At 40.5% G+C, this 21,818-nt stretch overlaps 2 protein-coding genes across 3 annotated transcripts in view; both read right to left on the bottom strand.

Annotated features, from left to right (window-relative positions):
• Nucleotides 1-5,139: 5,139 nt before the first annotated feature.
• Nucleotides 5,140-12,067, bottom strand: sp3a (sp3a transcription factor). 2 transcript variants are annotated; one of them, XM_070914648.1, is made up of 7 exons: nt 12,035-12,067; nt 11,517-11,614; nt 11,039-11,134; nt 8,141-9,392; nt 6,681-6,867; nt 6,375-6,571; nt 5,140-5,432 (listed from the first exon to the last, which is right to left on the bottom strand). In XM_070914648.1, exons 1-7 carry the CDS (start codon nt 12,039-12,041, stop codon nt 5,140-5,142), a joined length of 2,130 nt encoding a protein of 709 aa, XP_070770749.1. In that variant the 5' UTR covers nt 12,042-12,067. The 2 variants fall into 2 exon arrangements, with proteins under 2 accessions (XP_070770749.1, XP_070770750.1); XM_070914649.1 differs by lacking the exon at nt 11,039-11,134.
• A 6,485-nt stretch (nt 12,068-18,552) lies between these two features.
• The window catches only part of LOC139292439 (obg-like ATPase 1), a 40,822-nt gene continuing 37,556 nt past the window's right edge, over nt 18,553-21,818 (bottom strand). The window contains exons 10-11 of the mRNA XM_070914778.1: nt 20,808-20,930; nt 18,553-18,654 (exon numbers count right to left, since the gene is read on the bottom strand). Of these exons, the coding sequence (XP_070770879.1) occupies nt 18,553-18,654; nt 20,808-20,930 (225 nt within the window). The remainder of the gene's footprint in view (nt 18,655-20,807; nt 20,931-21,818) is intronic.

Below are 21,818 nucleotides of genomic sequence, written 5' to 3'. Positions count from 1 at the left end.
GATCTCAACATCATCTTATGCAATTGTCTCTTCACTAAAAACAGACACATACTGTGTTTGAGTACAAAGAAAACATTGGGTCCATCAAACAACATAATGTGGGAAATTTGATGGAGGTGTCTCATTGTTGCCCATTCAATTTTCACAGTTGGACCTGGATTACATACAGTAAATGCAGAACAGCAGGAAAGAGAAATTTTACAATAAAAGAAGCAAAGATTGATCAAATCTGAATTCCACCCTCCTGAAATTGAACATAGAGTCAGACCATAATTTCCCTGAAACAAGAGTGTTTAATTTGAAGCTGTGAATGGCACCTCGGTGTATAAAAGGATGATGGAAGATGATTTGCAGTCACACTTGCACCATACTTTTCTACCAAGTGTACATCTTTAAATTTAAACATCCAACCTGACACGCTAAAATAATTGCCAAAACTATATCCACAAGCGTGCGACTTCTGGCCGTGGCTATCAGGTTTGCATAATAGCCCCCCTGTCCAACACCAGGTATCTGTTCACCTTGAGAAGTCCACACCTAAACGCAATGTCAACACAAGCACTTTGCAGCTCGACAATTCTGTTTGTCTCCGCTGGTCCTGCTGGGGCTCCAGAGGGAGGTCACCAAATTGTCTCTGGAATAAAAAAAAAAGGCGCTGACCTTCTGCTAAATTGGCCACACTCAGTAGACAGGGAATATCAGGTTATTGAGTTGATCCATGCTGTGTTTCCCTGCCTGGGGAAAATGATCTGCGCTATTGTCTGCCTTCTGCAGTTGATCAAGGGCAAGAATGTGTCAGGAATGTAGAAACACGGGACACTTTTTTTGTGTTGTTTCAAATGTCCTAATGGTTTAAGAGAAGCACACCATTAGTACCCTGCTGTAAACAAACTATTAAGCAGGATGGTAAGTGCTTTTCACTTATGAAGAGGCTAGTTCACATCCAAGAGGACATTAAATAAAGGCTTTATGCTCTAAATTCTGTGAGATGCTTCACAGAAGAGACATATTGTAAATAAATGCAGCTGCAGAACCCCCCAACAATTCATTGCACTGTACTTTCAAGTTGTTGATTCCTTGAGAAAGGCAAATAATAGTCACTTCACAAAATTGCAGGCCTATCCTTCAACAACTGGGGAAAACAGTTAAAATTGGACAGGGATAGGGAAGAAGCGGCCCTCTTGCTGAAGTATTTTGTATATTTGGGACAGTATAATGAAATAAGTCATTTCTGCCAACAGTTCACATTACCTCCCAATGGTTTAGACCCATAGTCCCAATAGCATTTCGAATTCTATCACACATACAGTTGGAAACGTTATTGCATGATTACAGTGTTTCTCTCCCTCTGCAGTTATTGTATTTATGCATTTTGCACATGAATTGGAAGAGAAGTTGAGCACCGCGTACAATTACACCGCTATTCAAACTCAGCAAGAAGATAGAAAGCTATTTGTTACAATACAAAACACACAAACAACTTGTTTGAAATGATACCTGTCTCTCACAAATAAAAAACCATACTGAAGCCGCATTGCTGACGAAAGCTTTCCTTTTACTCTGCAAATTAAGACTCAAGTTGAATTGTGTCTCACTCCTCTTTTGCAAGATTCTCTCCACATAATGTTCAAACTACATCTGTAACTACGAGGAACTGAGTGTGTGCAGTAATGACATGTTTGCCCAAACAAATCAAAGCCACAAGAAGCTTTACTTGTCTTGCATTAGTGTCGCTGTTTCTTATAATAATAATAATATAATACCACCTACTGAAGCTACCTCTCCAGATTCATTAACTGGGCTGCTCATTCTGTCACAGGCCAGTGCTGACATACACGTGGAAGTACACTAATAGACGAGCTGGAACAGCTTGTTGACAAAGTTGGCCTCCAATCCAGGTGGTCAGCTGAAATGTGGACAGTGTCACGCTCAGCAGCCGCCCGATCTCTTTTCGTTCCTTCAACCTGCCGAGCTGCCGGGGAGGAATCGCCCACTGATGGCAGCTTTTATCGGCAACGGCCAGAAGAGCCATGCCTCTTCTTGTTACGAGGCAATGGCACTTTGTCAAGCGAGACAAAGTTATGCTGCCTCTGGCGCCGGACAATCGCCCCTCCGTTTCTCAATACATTTCCAACTGTGGGTGTGGATTTGCATCACAAAAGCTGAAGGCAGACCAAACACACAACCTCTGGAAAACAATATTCAAAAAATATTTCAAGGCACTCACGTTCGTCAAATCTGCCACACGTTTCAACTGGAAAAAAAGCACGATTCTCCACGCAGATCGTCCCAGAGGTCTGTGTATCATAGATTTCATTCCTGCAGGGGAGCAAAGATTATTACAATATTCAGATTACCGAGCAGGGGAAATTAATTGGACTAATTAACATACAAGTAAATGATGATACCGTTAACACATTTCATTAACTCAAACTGTCATTCTGTGTTCCTGGTGCACTTGGTATTGCATTACAATGAATTGGATTCATTAAATTATGCAAATGAAAGGAACGACGAGTCCTTTCTTACGTTAAGGACCACATTTCCTGACTCGTTTTCAGCAAAATGACTAAGACTCAAAAAGCATGTGCTTTTCACTCTGATTTACCAGATAAAGCTTTTCATAGACTACCATTTTAATTATGTTCACAGGCACTAAAACCAGGTAGGCTATAACACATTTTAACTCCCTTATGCTGCCGTCTTGAGTCCAATATCAAAGAAAAAATAGCAACAGTACCTAATTAGTAAAATGTCCCATTTAGTGTAAGAGGTACAGATAGTGATGCAGCGTGTGTGCCGCTGTGGGCTGGTAATATCAGGTTAATATACCTAAACATTAAGAAATGATCACTATTTCTGGCAAATGATAGTGACAGGAAACTGTTTGCACACTTTAAAGTCAGAAACAAGACAAAGCAGATTATTATAAAGGCTTTCCTGATCATTCACTCAAATATACATGAATCCAGGTCATACAACCAGAAGCTGTTACCTCTCATGCCTCTGTGGGGTTTGTTCAAAGTCACGAGACAGTACTTTGTTCTCCAGCAGCATTTCTGTGTGACATTAACTTGTGGTTAATTGAGGGTCCGCACCTCCTGTTGGCCTCTGTGACTTCTGTCTTAATCTTAGCAGCGCTACATCGGGAAGGTCAAGGGGTCAAACACAGCTCTCGTCTGGCTCCCTTGGCTGTAGTGACATCTACTGGACTACTAACCCAGAGTGTGAGCCAAGGGGGGAGAGTGAACCCTCTTGCTGGATGGCAAGTCTTCGAAAAGACACAAAACAAAAGGTTTCACGTACAATGAAAAATTTGAACTTGTCCTATGTTTAGTCCTTTTACTATAAAATATCAAGCTGCCCTCAGAAAGCAGACACTGTGCGACCTTGATACATTAAAACAAATTAAATCAAGAAAAAAATCAAAGGAAATTCAAGTGTAACAGAAAGGTTTATATTGATGTTATATTGACATATTTATACAGAAGATTTTTGAGTGAGAATAAACCTTCAGTGTTTAGTACATAATATAAAGACGCTCTTTGAATGTTTCAATAGCATCTCACTATCTGACTCAGAGGGTAAAGTATAATCTCCTGAAGAGGACAACGGCTCCATGTTAGGAAAAATGATCACATCACATAATTTGCATTATGTCACAAAAAAATATAACAAAAACAAATCATATATGCCACCATAATTCACTGTTCAGTGTGTATGCGTATTCAATTAAACAACTGTAGGGGGGGAGGGGGCTCAGAGATAAAACAATAAAACATAACATGGAACAGGGAAATGCAACACACAGTTAAAGAAAAGGTATCAAAGAGAGAAACAATGTACATTTACTGACAATGAATATAAAGGACAGTTTCTTGAGAAGTATACAAAACATTTTTTATACAAAAAGGATCAACAAGATGAAAGTGATGAGAGTAGTGCTGTTACAAAGAGTACCGCTTTCAGTAATACACTGATGTTTCAGCTGCGTGATAGGACTGATGGAGCAAGATACCGGTGAAGAATTCTGCAAAGCTGCTTCTATAACATGAACAGGGTAGGATTTGATGAACATAGGTAACATGGTGACAGCTTAATTCACCTCAGCTTTTGGTCCATCAAATAACATTTCTTCACAACACCCCACCACGGCCCGAGAAGCTACAGGGGTGATTTACTCTACTTACATCACACAGTCACAAGTCACCCTGAGTTTGTTGTCAAATTTGGCAATTACCTCCAGGAAAATGGCTTTTTTTCTTCATATTACAATGCACGTTTTTTTTTTGTTTTGGAGTCCTCCAAATAAGGTTTTACAAAAACACATTTGAATTACATATAATGGAGCCATTTGAAATATTTTGGACTTTCAATATCACAAATGCATTTTCTAAGTAAAGCCCAATATAAATAGCTGTTCAGTCAAAATATTTAATAAGCAAATAATATGTATCATATCAACAGTTTATGTTCAAGAGGAATTACAATACAAAATTTTGATTGTTTTGATTTTCACCTGCAAAATGTAGTTGGTGTGAGCAAAGTTTTAAGAAAATGGAGGAGGGCTCGCTAATTTGCAAGCAGACTGACTGCAAGGAGGACACTGAAAGAAGAAAGCATAATATAAAAAACACATGATATTAATAAATTTGCATGGACGTAAGCAATAACATGACTTCAGATGGATAAAATTAGCTCTGCTGTGAGACCTAGTCTTTGCTCAAAGGAATATGGAACAAACCTTGCTTACCAAAGACATAAGAATATACCATCAAAAAAAAGGCGAGGAGAAAATTGCTCAACTTACCAATTATTTTCTGTGAAAAACACATTAACATAAAAATAAGTCGATTCAAAACAAAATGGCATCCTACATTTCCAACAACACAATATTGTACAAAATAAGGCATTTCCTTGTGTGTTTACTGCAATGTCTTTTTCCACCTTCATCTTCTTTTAGTCTCCACTACTAGTTTTTCCTCAGTGAAAACTGAGCATGGACATGGACTGACTATTTCTGTGTTAAAATATATATATATATTTATAATTTTAGTTTTTCTTCAAAACTTGAATAAAAATGAAGGTAGGAGTATACAGTATGAGAGAGGTTGTAGAAGTTCATAAGTGGAGTGTAAATCACTCCATGACTTCGCTGGCCGCTACCGCGGTGACAAGCTGGAGAGGGATCTCTGCGCTGGCCAGGATGTCCTGGGCGTTGCTGGAACCCTGCTGGATGTTGGTGAGGATGAGGGTGGTCCCGCCTGCCGTGGTGATGATACTGTCTGAGGACCCCGCGGATTCCATCGAGGCCACCACAGCGCTGCCAGAGTTCACGCCTTTTTTGTTCTGATGAGTTTTAATGTGCTTCGCCAGGTGGTCGCTCCGCATGAAGCGCTTGGAACATTCTGGGCAGACAAACTTCTTCTCTCCTGCCAGAGAGAAAATATAGTTTGAAAGATAAAGAGTTGGACGCTGAATACATTTCGAGGGTCAAACATGCCATCTATCTGGAGGATATGTTTCAAAGGTGAGGAGATAAGTTTAAGCAAGTTCAATTTGCTTGTTTCATGAATAAAATTACAGAAAATTGAGATGTAATGTAAATAAAAAGGCAGAACTGTCACAGAAATCTAAATTCTTATTCAATAGATAGCAAAGTTAACTGTGAACACTAACTGTTAATATCTGAGCTTGAAGCTGACAGCGTAATGAAATACTACTTTAGCCCGCACTGTGAGAAGCCTCTCTCAGCCAAAGGGCCAGGGTTTATAAATTCAACAACAGTACGACCAAGTGGTCATATCTCTATCAAAGGTCTATCCTGGCAGTAAATGTCATGAGACACTTTATATCATTATGCTGTGCTGACTGGATTTCTCATAGATTACTATTTCTTGCATATTCTGTTAAGCTGTGTATTTCAGTGACGACAGATGACAACTGCAGGGAAATATCACATAAAATTAAAACAGATTAGGTGAGCTACAAGATTTTCAGATTCAAAAGGAGAATCGTGGGATGAAAATAAAACTGAAAAGCTAAACTCTTGAAAACTACAGCTCTTGCATCTCTTGTAACATTTTTGTAATATAATCTTATCTGTTAACAGATTCTGCAAATTAGACTGCAGAACAAACAGTTTAAAACCCTACTCCGAAGTGGAAAATTACCACCACGTCTGTGAAATCTGGATGCGTTTATCACAATGGTCTTCAAACCTAACCTGACATTTCACATGTAAATCCAGAGGGGGGACAAACGCTGTCCTTTCTTACATGACTCACACTTTGCAGGGCACAAATTAACACATTTTACTGATTTCACTGATGTTTTTTTGATGTGCAAACACTAAGGGAGCAGGAGAAGGGCACCTGTGTGTGTTCTCCTGTGTCTCTGCAGCTCGTCGCTGCGTGTGAACCTCTTCCCACAGAACATCCAGCTGCAAACAAAAGGTCGCTCCCCTGAATGCCAGCGCAGGTGTGCTCGCAGGTGCGACGTCTTTCCATATACTTTCCCACAGCCGGCAATGTGGCAGATGTGTTGCTTCTTCTTCCCTGTGCTGGATCCTCTGAGAAACACAGGTATGGGCAGTTAGGGTCCTGATATGTTTATTTCTTACGCAGAGCTGTACAGAGTATGAAGATTCAGAGAGAAAAGCACCAGTCAGGCTTACTCACCTTCCGCCCGACTCTTTACAGTTGGGGCAAGTACATGCCACTCTGCGCAGCCTCTTGCCCTCCTGGCCCAGCTGATCCTCCTCATCCACCAGCCTGACGCGAAGGTGGGACAGATCACTTGTGTTCAGGGTGGAATCGGTGCTCAGCTGCCACTCTCCAGAGTCTGGCTCTTCTTTTATCCGAATGTCTGAAATTAATGTGTACGTTAATATCAATAAAAGCTCTGGGAAACTTCCCAAAAAGCCTGCACAGCGAGAGCTGCTTTACTATTGTGTGTGACTGACAGCATGGCAGCCCATTTCACAAGTAAAACTCCACATTAAGCACAGTGATAAAATAATTAGTTGATTGGCAGATAATGTACTAATGACAATTTTAATAATTAAAACGTACCGTGTGGACTTTTTGGCCCACATGAGTGGCAGAAAATGGATGGAAGGACTTTGCTACAATCAAAAACTTCCATCACAATGTTTTGATAGCTACACTTACATACGAATTCAACACAAAGTGGCTTTAAGGATACACACAATGTATTTTGTTGGGACACTGAATGTAAATAAACTGTTTACAATGAAAACTCCAATTGTTTAGATGAATTATCAACTAAAAAATACCAAGCCTTTTCTGCATACAGCTTCTAAAATATGAGAGCGTTGTTGATTTGAAATAGTTGTAAAATCAGAAATGTGATTTTTGACTGCTGGACAGGCAAAATAAGCAATCATAAACTAAAATATAGCCCATATGCACAATACCAGGAGCCTGAAACTGAAGCAGCTAAATGGAATTCGGCCATTATTAATTTTATTATTTTCACCTGCGCTTTTCCTACTGTGACATGTCAAAATGTCTTCAGTGAAAAGGGCCTACTGACTGATTTATTGGGGGGGAAAAAAGGTAAGATAAATTAAAAATAAAAATTATTACTGTCCACTGTCTGCTTTGAGCACCACAAACAAGCTTCCATCCACCATTATTGTATTAGTGTACTAAATGCAGCAATTAAGTATAGAATGGCATTTTAAAAGTATTTTTTCTGAAAATGTACCATTTTGAAAGATGTCAAAGTGCTAGCATTTTAAATATAAATGCAACAACCTAAAAATTAAGTGTTATGACAGTATGTAAAATAATCAAGCAAAGTGATAACAAACATCATTTTGACTTTGAACCCTTTAAAGGCCCTGCACACCCTCACAGGAGTTGTGAGTGTGAGTTATTCTGGCTGATTAGACCTCTACGCTATAAGAATAATACAGGTCTAATTTGTCCCACCCTAAAAAGGTAAACCAACCTAACAGGAGGGTCATGGAGATGTCAATCAAGTACAGTCTGTACACGCCCACACAGTCATGAGATGAGGAGTGAAATCTCCTGTGGGTTTACCAAGGGTGTACAGTGCCTTTAAGAACAGACTGTTTCTACATATATTCTGATGATAAAAACAGCTACTGTACCTGCAGGGTTGTCTGTGTCTCCTTCATGTTGGGCCACTGAGTTGACCGTCACGGTCTGCAGGTTGGGGATCTGTCCTGTGCTGATGCTGACTGGATTGGAACCCAGTGACAGGGTCTGGACTGGGGCCAGGGTTATCTGCTGGGGTGGTGTTGTGGGCAGCTGCAGGTTCTGCAGATTCTGCACTCCCTGCACCTGAAAGGTCTGCCACTGTATCTGACCGGACGGCGTGACCGTCTGGGCTTGGATGATGAAGGTTCCCGGGTTGATCAGCTGCACGTTTTGCAGGCTCTGCCCGCCTGTCGCCACTGACTGGACCACCTGACCGTTGGTGGTCTGAATAGGCACCTGCTGCAGCTGGATGATAGGCTGAGCTGAGGACACATGGACGCTATGCTCCTGATTCTGTTGGATGAAGCCCTCCTGGAGACCAGAACTTGAGTCGGCTTGCTCTGCAGCCACTGATGGCAATGAAGTGTCTTGTGTCAGCAGACCTGATTCGTGTGCTGGAATGTGGAGCTGAGAGGAAGACGTTGGCACAAATATCTCAGGATTTGCATGAGAGTCATTTACTGGCAGTGTCTGTGAGAGGTGATTATCTGTCCTCGCCAGACTCTCTGAGCCATCCATGGGCTGACTCGCCATAATTAGCTGGCCATCAGCAGTGACTCCTGTTGCTATAGTCTGAGCACCAGACAGGCCAAGGGAGTCCAAGTCCACACTGTTAATAGGAACAAAAGTAATGTTCCCAGGCAAACCCACAGGCACATTAGTAACAACCTGACCCTGGTTGTTGAAGGTGGAGCTGCCAATAGAAACCCCCTGGATCTGCTGGACATTACCAGTCTGTGACATGAGGTTCTGGTTGTTATTAAGGATGTTTGCAGTTGATGTCACACTGAGACTCTGGCTACCATCAGGTAAGATCTGAATCTGCCCCGTGGCATCCTGAGTCAGAGTCGCTCCATCCACGCCGGACGTGGAGAAGGTCAGCTGTCCATCTGCTGTCTGAATCTGAGGAATTACTTGGTACTGAATGTTAGGCACTGAATTGGCAGAGGAGGTGTCCGTTCCCGACGTCACAAAGATTGGCTGACTCTGTAAGTTCTGGAGAGGAAGAACATACTGTCCATTTGACGTTAATATTCCTTGACTTTGGATCTGTATCATTCCACATTCATCCTTTGCCGATGTTGTGGGGGTTAACACCTCCCATTTATCAGTCCCAGTAAGATGCGTAGATGGATCTGATGTCTGCGAAAGGAAATGATTGACATTAAAAAATGTATTAGGCACCTGCTGTTAATGAATTATCTCAAGCAATGTAAAACAGTTACTCAAAAGTCTAGTTATAACCTGCTTTTTAAAATTTACATGAAATTATTTTCTAGAGTTTGTACACAGCCCAATATTTTGAAGGAAAAAAATGGTGCTCGCAGTTCAAACAATCAGCGTGAGAAACATGGAGAGGCAGAGCGATAGAGGCCGAGTGGGAAAGAAATTTCACGTGTATGTTCCTGCTCTTAGTATCTATGGCTGTGTTCACACCTGTAGTATGGTTACCTTGGTCCAAAACAAACAAAACAAAGATCTATTGTTGCCTGCATCTTATTTCTGTTATTGTTTTATTCTACTCTAATTCAAACATCTGAAATCTGTTTCTGTGTATAATAGCGTGGAGGGGGCAACCACTGCATTTCATTGTGCAATCCTTTATCGTATGACAATTAAGTTGAACCTTGAACCTTGATTTGCGCCAAATCAAGAGTTGTAACCCTGAAGTCACAACTGAAGTCTGACAGGTGACTCATACATTAGACAATGTCGGTGGCCTGTCATCCTGCATGATGGACATTTTATAGCCGACAGCAACTTCAGCCACACCTAACGGCACTTGAAGATTTTATTTATCTTCTCTGGTGGTCAGTGCTACCTTTTCAGGCAGTCCTGATTCATTTGTTTGATCCATACGGGACTTTAAATGGCAGCATTCTTATCAGCCAAAATGAATCTGAGCAAATGGGCAAACACACCAGAGTTTGTGTCGACTGTATCAAACAGGTACAGCCAGACAGAAGCCTCACAGCCTTCTCATACTTATACTCTACTTTGCAATGCTACCACAGCTGTAATTAAGTGTTAATTTACTATAAATAAGTTCTTGCAGCTGCTTTAAAGTGAAAGCCTTTAAGCGGTGCACTTTACTTTATGTCTTTTGTCGGATTGGTAGATTCTCAGCAGTGTTTTGGTCTAATTTGATGATAACAAGATCTTAAAATCCAGATTCAGCTGGTTTTTTGAGCATCAACTACAACATATACCCACGCGGCCGCTGATAAACAACCTCATCAATAAGCACAAAAGCAAAATCAAATCTAACAACAGAAACAGTCAAACTACATCTTGACCTACATTAATTTATCTTGAGTGGTTAAAAAGCTTAATCTTCCTTGATGCACTTGTGGTTTATGTTAGATGTTGCTGTGTTATCAGAGCGCACAACATATTAAGCTTGAAGCATTAGAGCATTAGCTGCCAGCTGCGTAAACTACATCAAATATGGAAGGTCTAGTTACACTGTACTTCCAGTCAGAACTGTATTTGCAATCAAAATATAAGTTATAGTTGCCACTGGGTTTAGCCCTGGTTAATGTGGTCTATTAAATAACCTGTCACATTACCAGAAGGATATGAGTGTCCTTACTGAGTCTGTTTCAGTAGTTAAACTGGTAAAAAACATTCCAGTTGTAGCATTGAGATATCCTCCTGTTTTGATGCAGTGGCTATAATTCCATGAAGTGCAAGCTAAGTAATACTCCCACCCCCAATGTTGCTCTGCTGTGATTGAAGGCTTTATTTCTGCTGTAGCTGTGTCAGATCTAGCAGAGGTGCTGACTTACCACATCAGCGGCAGCACCTCTGTCCACCTCTGACGACGGTGACCCAACCTTAGTGCAGGTGGTTGCTAGCAGGTCGAGGGGTGATGGCTGAGTGTCCTACCCACAACAGGCGAGTTTAAAAGGAAGAAAGTGGGTGGCCATTAGTCTGGGGCCACATAGACAATGTGACTCATTGCCAAAGAGCAAAGTCTGAAGTTTGGAGGTTAAAAGGACTTTCTTGTCCTGTGTTGAGCCCCCCAGGCAGCACCTAGGATAACACCCAGGTAACGTTTAGGTCTGGCTGCAGTCTGTCACTTCAATCCTAACTAAGGAGGCGGGATTTGTAAGCAGCCAGAGACATGTGTTGCCTGAGAGGTTCAAATCAGGGTACAATACCCCCCTCCAAGTTTGGAATATGTGAACTTCAGCAAGCACTCACTTTCTGGAAACGCAGCAACGACGTATAATGAGAGTCATAATCCCGAGAGCGAAATCTTACCTGATTGCCCCTGCCTTCCTCCTGCTGCAGAAAGTCGCTTTGACTGCTGTCCACGTCCAAGGCAGCCATATCCAACGGTTTCATCGGCTGTTCTGGGGCTGTGTAGTAAAAAGCATATAGCTAAGAGTGGGAATAGCCGAAGCTAATGTTAGCTAAACAAACCTGGTACTCACACAGATGACTAACATCTGTAATGTTATTGTAACGTCAGTAAACTAGCTTACAATGAAATCACCACCACCGCTACCAACTGCACCAAACTCCACAAAAAACAGCGATGTAGCACATATTAGGTTAAGGAGAGCTGACTAGTGATCTGTCCTAAAGAAGCTAACCTTGTTAGCTAAGCTAACGAGCGCACAGTTAGCTAACGCTACTATTGCTAACTTAGCCAGCGATGATTAGCAATATCACCAACAAGCAACCCTACAAGCCTGCTAGCAAGCTAATTTAGCCAGAGGATGCCTGTGGTAGCTTGTTAGCTTACGTGGGTGAGGAACAAGATAGATATTACATACCAGTCATTGCGTGACTTGTCGTAAAACGGAGAGTCCTGATAGTCACAAGCCACCGGACATGATCCGCAAATTAAAGTGATTGTATACGCGTAGAAATAGGTGATAACTGTCAGAATTTTTTTCTATTTTGATTGACGGGCGGTAGGTAACACAAAGGGTGGGGCCTCCAGTGTTGAGTATTTACGTCACATACAGGAAATCCCGCCGTTCTTCATAAAGGTGATTGGTTATTGGTTTCACACACCGTGTTATTATTTGTCCGTCGACGTGTCAATCATCCTTTGTTGGATTCTTTTCCTGTTTATTATGCATTTTCAGTTGTACAGTATTGGTGTTGATGTTAGTGAGGATTGTAGTTACATTGTTTACTTCCAGTTACATTGTTGTTACCAGTAACCATAAACTAACCTGTGATATTGTGCAAAATAGCATGTAGAGTAAGCAGAGGCCATGTATATTGTATATAGTATATATATACTATATCTACAGACACAGAAGTGCAATCACATTATTTGCCAAGTACATGAGATTCATCTTCTGCATTTAGCTCATCCTAACTAAAGCCCAAGAGTCCCAATCACCAGTCCAATAAATGTTCTTCCAGCTGTCACATAACCACTTTTACCTGGAAATCCCAGTCTGATGGTCCCTCAGGTCAACACACAACACAGCCCTTTTCTTCATGCATTGCTACCATTTACACAACATATTGCAATTTATTTATGTCTTTAAAAGACACTTTTGAAAGTATTGCGATATTGATCAATAAAAGCTTGCACACAGCTTCAAATGGTCCTAAAATAATAAGTTAGCATAACCTCTTCTTGCAGATGTGTATATCAGGTGTTGTGACTGAACATGAAAACACAAAACCAGTTTGGATTCTAAGCAGATAAATAATTTAAGATTTAATGCAATACAACTTTTTCTCCCCCCATTCTGATGATTCTCTTTTTCCCAAATTGAAAATCTGTATACCTCACAACGAAGTGCTTATTATAATCATTTTTGCAGTATGTAAGGTAACATAAGATGGGAGAACATGGGATTGCTGTGGCTTTAAAAACTGTCAGTGGCCTGCTGTGACTGAATGAATGTATCCAATAGAGTATGAGGAAACACTGAATTTTATAATGACACTGACAGAAAACAGTATTTAATGTTGATTGGTCAAGTCATGGCAGATAACCAATTCAGTTTATCTTTAAATTTACAAAACAGATTTACTCTGTCTATGGTGAATCTGAATTCTGTTTGCTCTCGTGTTTTTGCAAACTGATAGTACCATTTCTTACTTGTGAATAAGAAAGTGATCAGCAGTTGAGTTTAAAGATGTCTTTTGTGTTGATTACTCGGGGTAAAAAAAAGAGAACACAATCAAGACACAACCTGAGTTTGTATTTGACTAGATTTCTTCCCCTCCATCTGATTGTGCACAGTACAACATTGTGAAAGTGCATTGAAATGAGAGCCTGCATGCTATTGTACCTGCTCTATGCCTGTGATGCTATCAGGACCCGACTTCTGAGTATTATTTGTGGTGTGTCAGTTCCTCACAGTGCACGACCGCAGTGAGGCTATTTCTCTCAACCTTCAATTCAAACTTGGCCCATTACAGCCAGACTACAAAAGCACTTTCCGTGCACTCAGGAGCTCACGGCAGTGAATGGTGGATATTTCCAATCACTCTGCTGTCAATCCAAGTGTCAGGTAAACACAGGCCAATGGAAACAGCTTTAGAAAAACCTTGCAGCTATGTCTGTCTTACTCCAGGAGTCCTTGGAAACATATCAACAATTTCTACAAAGACCTCCAAGTTAAAGGGAAAAGTCAAATATCCTAAAAGCAGCACAAATGCAACTCCCTGGTGGAGGCAGCGGCCTACATGGGACACATAACTGCCATGGTTTTGTCTTCAGACCCATGATGTTGTCTCCACCTCGAGCTGCAAACAAAGGAAACGAGACTGTATTGACAGACCTTGTATTCACCTCATGAGAGGAATCTGTGAAGTCTGTGGAGCAATTACCCAGTGGGAGTTTCAGCACATCTATAAGGATTCAGTGTGATAGATATAACTGTAAATAGGGGCATCAATGACCTTCTCACTGCATACGCACAGACCCTCTGGCTTTCAGCTTTCTTTTAGTATTGTTGTGGGGACATATGACACAATATGTCCGATTGCATTTATTGTTAAACAAATCTTCACAGAATAAATGGATTTGGATTAGTCACCAAAACTTTATTTTTCAAAGCAAAAGCCTCTTCTCACCATCTTCTAGGAGTGGACATTGTTGTTGTGGCACAGTGCAGAATTGTGAAGGATAATAGGAGTAACTGAGTGAGTCCACAATGGCTGTGAGTGTTTCATATTAACATATTGACAGTTGTTTTCATGAAGGCCAGTCCAAGAGACAGTGACCCCGCGGAGAGAAACTGCCCTGCTGGAGGCACCTTGTGGGACACTGTAAATGGGAGCTGCGGTAGAAATGAAACTGGTGCAGTGTGGATGGAATATCAAATGAGTGTTATAGACAACTCTGAAGCACCTGAGACAGGAACAATCATACTAGTCTTTGTTTGAGGAAATGAGAATTATCTCTTATACATACACTGAGGGTTGAGGTCAAAGGAAGCTGCATGAAAGGTTTTTAGAACAATTGTTACTGTCGAAGTTCAACATCTTTTTAACATACAGGATATGGATGCATTTCCCATAATGCACTTAGTATCACAATCAAATGTATTTGCCAAGTATGTTGACACATCCAAGAAATTTGACTCGGTATTCAGTAGCTCTCATGATACAAAACTAAACAAAGACAACAAGGTTAAACAAAGAGAAAAGCAGACCAAGATAAGAGGTGTGGGAATAGATATATTTATACAACAATTAGACAACAAACATACAGTATCTTTATGTAGAATAATTATTTCTGAGTAATGTTGGTAGTGTGCATTACAAGTAGTACACGTGTAAGGCAGTGCATTGAATTTATTGAATAAATAAGGTATATAAAATGTTTCTCTATGTACAGATGTGTGTCTGTTGAGAAACTCAGTGGTCACTTTATTAGGTGCACCTGTACAATCCAATACCACTGTTCTGCTTTAAAGTCTGCTTTTGATGCCTATAAATACACTGATATAGAAGGTGTTAATTCAATTACACATTTTAGCATTGATGTCATGGTTAGCGGTGGTGTTGTATTGGACTGCTTTATATTCAGAGGTGTTTATAATATTCTGCCTCCTTCATGTATGTCAATAGAAGGACAAAATATGATAAAATATAATGTAGTCCAGTACAACACCACCTTTAACTATGACCTCAGTATTAAATATATAATTGAATTTACACATTTCTGAACATGTCAACAAAACTGAACTTTATCAACTTCATAAAGGTAGAATGTATGGCAGAGCTTTGTATTGAATTGCAATAGATATACCTAAGTGGCCACTGAATGTATATGTACAATATATACAGCCAGCTTACACCAACAAGTGACTATAAAAAGGTACCATATACTGGTGGCGGTACACATGGTAATATACATGCACAGTATGTACAGTAAAATGAGTCGGTATTACAGGCTTATTGCACAGGACTTTTGTTTGGACATCACATGGCTGATTTAGTCGCTCATGAGTGTGATGGCATGTAAATGTAGAAAAAATACATTTAAGTCATATTTTGCTACATTTTGTGTACAAAATTAAAAGACCTAAATTGTTAATAACACTGGTAGCCATTAAACGTAACTTTTGCCATTCACACACATGCAATAAGAACTGCAGATACAAACAAGAAACTACATTTGTCAGCCTTAGGTTACGATTTCTGAGACTCCTCTGAGCTGTTTATGGTCTTCTTTTCAGTGAGCAGTAATAAATCAAAGCACCACGTTGTGTCATAAAAGAGCAAACACAAATGAGAGGAAATTGTTGCATAAACTCTCATAAAGGCACATGAAGTGTTATTTTAGTCAAATTCTGACTCTATATTGATTCCATGTCTATTCTGTGTACTGTATATAGTGCATGTGTCAGACAGAGAAGTCACACAATAGCAATAATTACAACATGGCAGCACTTTTATTGTCATCCAGAATAGAGATGATTTCCTCTCTGTAATGATATGATACAATACGTTTATAATAACCATTACATTTACCAACACAATCCCTTGTGCAGAGTAACAGACGCCATAGTTATTTATATGTTTATTTGTTATAACTCATACATTCCTTTTTTTAATTCTTCAATAGCTCTTTGGTGTGCGTGTGATTTACGACAGCAGGCCGTGGTCTGTTTTCCTGGGTGTGTGTTTTAAAGCGAGCCTTCCTCTCTGTGCCCTCCTTGGTTTGATGCCACTGTGGTTTGCCTTCGGGGCCGAGTGGCACCGCTTGATTGATGGTGCTGACAGAACATTTGTACCAACAGAGAATCCGTCACATTTCTGGACTTGTTTTTATTTCTTAGAGGTTATACCAGTTAGACTGCTTTTACAATCCACTTACGTCACCTGATAAAGTTTATGAGTGCTTTGTTTTCACCATTAACTGGTGGTTATGTTTGAATGAATACTTTGAAATATGTGGTCAGGACGGAGAGGACACCCAATGAGTTTGTAATTCATTAATTCTTGCCTCTCCTGTGACAGCAAAATTGTAAGTATCAAACCCTGAAACAGCCTGTTCAGGACGCACTTACAGAACAAGAGAATTTGTTGTGGTGTTTTGTTCCTATACAACATCTGCATGATTCTAAATAGCTTTATTACTTGATTTATCATCACTTTATGAAAAACAAAATACTCCACGACCCAGACCACTGGGAACAACTCATCAATCCCTGAGCCTCAAAACTACAGCAGATGAATAATCATCTATGCAGGCTTTAAGTTGGCCAACACCACCACCACCCCGAGAGGAATGCAAAAACAGTTTTGTCTCAAGCCCCCATTGTGCTCTCCAGAGGTTTTGTATGGTTTCACTTAGAAAACAGTGTGCTGAAAACAGCCTGTTGTTGTACAGAAGACAGTATTTGAGAGCTGTGAATGTTTGCAGCAATGACTGTCCTGGTCTGCTGCATGAGATATCTTTGAGTGATTAAAATCAGTGGTTAATGCTAAAGCTACCAAGCAAAGGAAGCTTAATGTTATTTTATACACATGTTGTCATTTGTCTTTCATTCCATCCAACCACAATAAACACTATCCTATATTTTGCCACTGATCTCAAACCCTAAAGACTATAATCCACCTTATTTCCATGCCAAACACTGTGCTTTGTAGTGCTAGCACAGGCTCGGCTCCATACAACAACCTATCCAAAACTTGGATATGCAATACTATCTCTGTAAAATGACCATTTTTATTCAATCTTTTTGTTCCCATAAAAAGGCCATTTTGTTCTCTGCAGTCTTAATGGTTACAAGATATTCAGCAAAGCACTGCTGATCTACAGCTCTTTGTTCGGACTCCCACGAAGAATACAATCTTACTTTGGAGCACCGCGGCTGCAGCCATACAATTCCATCAGCATAAACGCTTCACAAACACTTACACACAAAGTATAGGGGCCCAGAAAAACACTACTTCAGACAAAAGGAATTGTTTTCTGCTTGTGCTTTTGGATTGTGTCAACCTTTATTTTCATACCTTACAGAATATCATAAAATGTGAAAATATGGTTTGAATGAATATTTCTTTCTTTTTTTTGTAGGGGTGTATTTGCCCTCATTGATAGGAGAAAGAAACTGTAAACAGAACAAAGATGCTATTTTTGTCAGTATCTGAGGATTGTAGCAGAGCATTGTAAGGACAGAGAAGGAGAGGACACACATATCCATCAATCATGAACGAAATAAAAATTGTAAATGAAAGGTTAACTCAATCACTTTACAAATAATTATTTAAACTGACCAGTTCTTTTGGCCGAAACACCTGCATCCTGCATGTGCCCTTCTAAAATCAGCATCACTTAGCAGATTTAATTATAATTGTTGCCTCTCTGCTACAGTCAATGTCAGCTGTGTCTTTTAATTCTCTAATCAGTGGTCGGCAGGACCGCTATCACCATCCCCATGCAGCTTCCCACTCAATACAGACATCCCAAAACACACACAGACTGGTTTTGTCAAATGTTTTATTGAGTGTAGACATCTGGGCTACTGTAAAACATGCATTATCTGCTGAAGGGGGAGAGGAGCAGGTGGCATTGTCCCCGCTGTCAGCTGTGTCAGAGCTGGCACCCGTGATGGAGATTAATGAAGTATCTGGAGAGTAATATGCTCCTTCAAATGCTGCTACAATTTGGAGTGGGGGCCGATCCTGATCTTAAATAGCAAAGCTGTCAGAGTTTACTGAACCTGTGCTTTGGCACTGAGGGGGGATTTGATTCTACAGGACGGGAAACAGAAAGTGAGAGTGTGGCAGAGGGTGTCAGGTCACAGAAAAAAAAAGGGTAACAAGCGCAGTCAGTTATGTAAACAAACAGATTGTTCTTGTGTCACTTTTTCTTTGGGGCATTTGGTGCGTTGAATTTGAAAAAGATGATGTCTCCATCTTCAACAATGTAGTTCCTTCCCTGCTGTCTGTATTTCCCTGCTGCCTGTAAGATAACAAAGAAAAAATCAAATGAACATAAAAAAATATGAACAAAATATTGTGTGATGTACAGGTTATAGACTGTTACATACTTTAGATATTCATTCATTCAATAGACTATCTAGAGAACATAATAATAGTGTATATTGTAAATAATAATAGAGAAAATAATTAATATATAATATAAATAATAGTTCAGGATTAGTATCCAATCTATTTATCACCTTGAATAACTTTACTCTAATTGCAGATGTCATACTCTCTCTCTCTCTCTCTCTCTCTCTCTCTCTCTCTCTCTCTCTCTCTCTCTCTCTCACACACACACACACACACACACACACACACACTTGCATCCATGTTTTGTTCAAGGGGAGCCTGAATTCCCACTGAGTGAATAATCCTCTCCTCTGCCCATTTCAGTTTCATGTGCACAAGCACAAAATGTTAATAAGTCTTTGATTACAGCACTATCAAACTTCTCAAGGAAACAAAATAAGTTCTAACATTTCTTTTGTATACAGTAAGTGTTTGTTCTCCTTCCCGGCAAACTCAAAAATAATTGACTTGAAGTGCTAATACGGACAGGTTTATGCATTCTGGTTCTGCACAGTGCACAATTAATTAGAAGAATCAATGTCCCTTTAAAGGCTCAGGAGACCATTTAATCCAAGCTCAATACCACCAGAAACACTGGATGGAGAGGGAGACAGGAAAAAAAATCAATGGCTATTTGTGATTCCTGAGTATGTATTAAACCAGACACGTCTAACTGGTTCATTTGCACTTGAAAGCAGCCATCTGGAGCAGCAAGCTTGGCTTAAGCAGATATGATTACTAATAATGTGATATCCCCGTACACTGGTCCTATTCAGACAGCCTATTCCCACAACTGGCATTAAATAGCACGGACCTTAATGCCACAGTCAAAAACGCTCCATGTTCTTGTGAGGCCCAAAAAGGGATTAGTAAGAGAGCATGCAGTAAGGAGCTGACACTCAGATCTCAACCTCGGATAACAATGGTGAAACTCCCAAGAGACCCACACATTTCACCCTCTGTTTGCAGCTTATAAAGGGTGTGGACAATACACTGCCGCTGCATTAAATATTAAATACTTATTTTAAAAAAACGGCTTGAATAGTAAAGAGATTTAAATGTTTTCATAGTGCTTCCATTCCACACTGGTCCCTGCAGGGTTCTGGGTGTCACCATAATTACATTAGTTGAGTCTGTAAGTGGGCAGATGAAGTTGATGGTGGTGATAGTGGGATTGTAACAGCATGGCTTACAGCTGCGGCCCACAAATGTCACACATAGCAAGGTTAAAGTCACTTCTGCTTTAATTTAATTAACTGAGAATTGCATTTAAAAAAGGGGCTAAGCAGAAATTAAATGTTTAAAAAAAGAGCATCCTTGTCATGAAATGCATCCTACAGCGTTGATTAACTGATTATTAACTCTGTACCTTCAATTACCGAATTACAGTTCGCCGATATGAACGTAAATTAATGCAAAACATAAAAGCAACACAGAAACATTTTGAAGCATTTTGCAAAGTACCTGCTGTAGTTGCAGTTGTTGTCGTCACAAGTTCAACATGAAATCAGTTATTACATCTGACAGGAGTGTGCACATGAACAACCCACACCCCAGTTAAAAGGTCAAAACAAACACTGGCCATCATAAAAATAAGATATGCAAGTCGCATTTCTGCGCTACCCACCCATGAAACAGTCCTGATTTGAGGAATTTCACACTTTATTTAACTTGCCGCTTTATATCACTGTCACACGCCTATAGTGGGCTTGGGGATTTGGCAACAGAGAGCTCTGAGCTAACAGCGCACTCTATAGATCTGATAAATGCCTGGAGAGGTGAAGAAGTGCTACCTCTCTGAGCGACTGTGCTGAGCCACGAGCAAGAACTACCATCAGCCAGTTAAGACACATTGTGATAAAGATATGCACAGCTGGAGCAGAATGGCAGTGTTTAGAGCCAGAATCAGTTGGCTTGTCAGGAATGGTGCTGGAGTGTGAGCAGTAATTTCTTCCCCTGAGTAAAGGTGAAGAGCAGCTTGCAGTAGGAGCTGTGTGGTGACTGTCAGCTCCACTGATCACAGGAGACTTCCCCTCATCCTCTGGCACCCTGACTGCTCACCTTGACAGCGTTCTCGCTACCTTCCCCTTTAAAATCCTGGAATTTCATTACTTCCGCCATAATGAAGCCCTTCTCAAAGTCTGTGTGGATCTTCCCCGCAGCCTGTGGAGCCTTAGTTCCTTTCTGTCACAGGGAAGGAAAAAGAGAGGACAAATGAATTGTTTTGGAGAAGATGGATTACAGCATGCGAGCGACACGGTGTTTGATAGGGTGATAGCGTTGTGAGCATCACTCGGGGGTGTTTGCAGTTGGGGGTATTCTTGCCTCAGTCCTGATTTCTGGATAGCTTTCCACTCGGCTGTGCCCTGCTAGGGCGGCCTGGACACCGATAAGGACCCAGCACTGTTATCAATGCCTTCTGATTCCCATTTCGTGTTGGTATTGATTTCTGTCCAAGCAATCTTGCCTCATTGTGGGTCGCTGCTCGGCTCTCTGGTCATGACAGCAAGAAGACCTGGTGTTGCAGTGAGAGGCCAGGCTGGTATAGACCCCACTACATTAGGCCTTACTATTTTGGTCATTCAAATTCATCCAAACCTTCAGTAATATTTCAGTGTGGCCTATGCAATTCTGAGGTCTATAAATTGACTTTGGATAGACGTGGATGGTTTTGTCTTCAAAACATATATTTAGATGTGCCCCTAAAGTTATTTCAGATGCCAATTTACAAAACACAAAATAACAATTTAATAGTTCTATAAATTATTTGTACCTTGAATCCTCTTTAAGACACAACTAGTGACTGATAAAATGTGCAATTTATATGCGCTGAAATAATGCTGGGCGGAAATGACAAATGACCCAAATAAGTGACGTGGCTGCTGTGTATCATTATGACTCCTGCCTGTCGACCTGCTCGCTCTCTCTCTGCTCTGCCGCTCTGTACTCAGGAACTGTTGAGCAGTTTTAATTATGTATATAATCAGGTTGGGGTCAACATATTTCATGCCAAAAGAATGATGCGTATTTAATGACTCTAATACATTACCATCTCTTTGCAATCTCATTGAC

This window comes from Enoplosus armatus, chromosome 11 (assembly GCF_043641665.1).
Source record: "Enoplosus armatus isolate fEnoArm2 chromosome 11, fEnoArm2.hap1, whole genome shotgun sequence".
In the NCBI taxonomy this organism is placed as follows: Eukaryota; Metazoa; Chordata; class Actinopteri; order Centrarchiformes; family Enoplosidae; genus Enoplosus; species Enoplosus armatus.
Note: the sequence above shows the minus strand (reverse complement) of the source record. Positions and strands in the feature narration are given on the sequence as shown.

What these genes read in the sequence shown, in the direction of transcription:
- sp3a (XM_070914648.1), bottom strand. An exon ending in AGACACAGACAACCCTGCAG is followed by an intron (nt 6,868 to 8,140) that starts GTACAGTAGCTG and finishes CATTAATTTCAG; the next exon opens with ACATTCGGATAAAAGAAGAG. An exon ending in TGTAAAGAGTCGGGCGGAAG is followed by an intron (nt 6,572 to 6,680) that starts GTGAGTAAGCCT and finishes TGTGTTTCTCAG; the next exon opens with AGGATCCAGCACAGGGAAGA.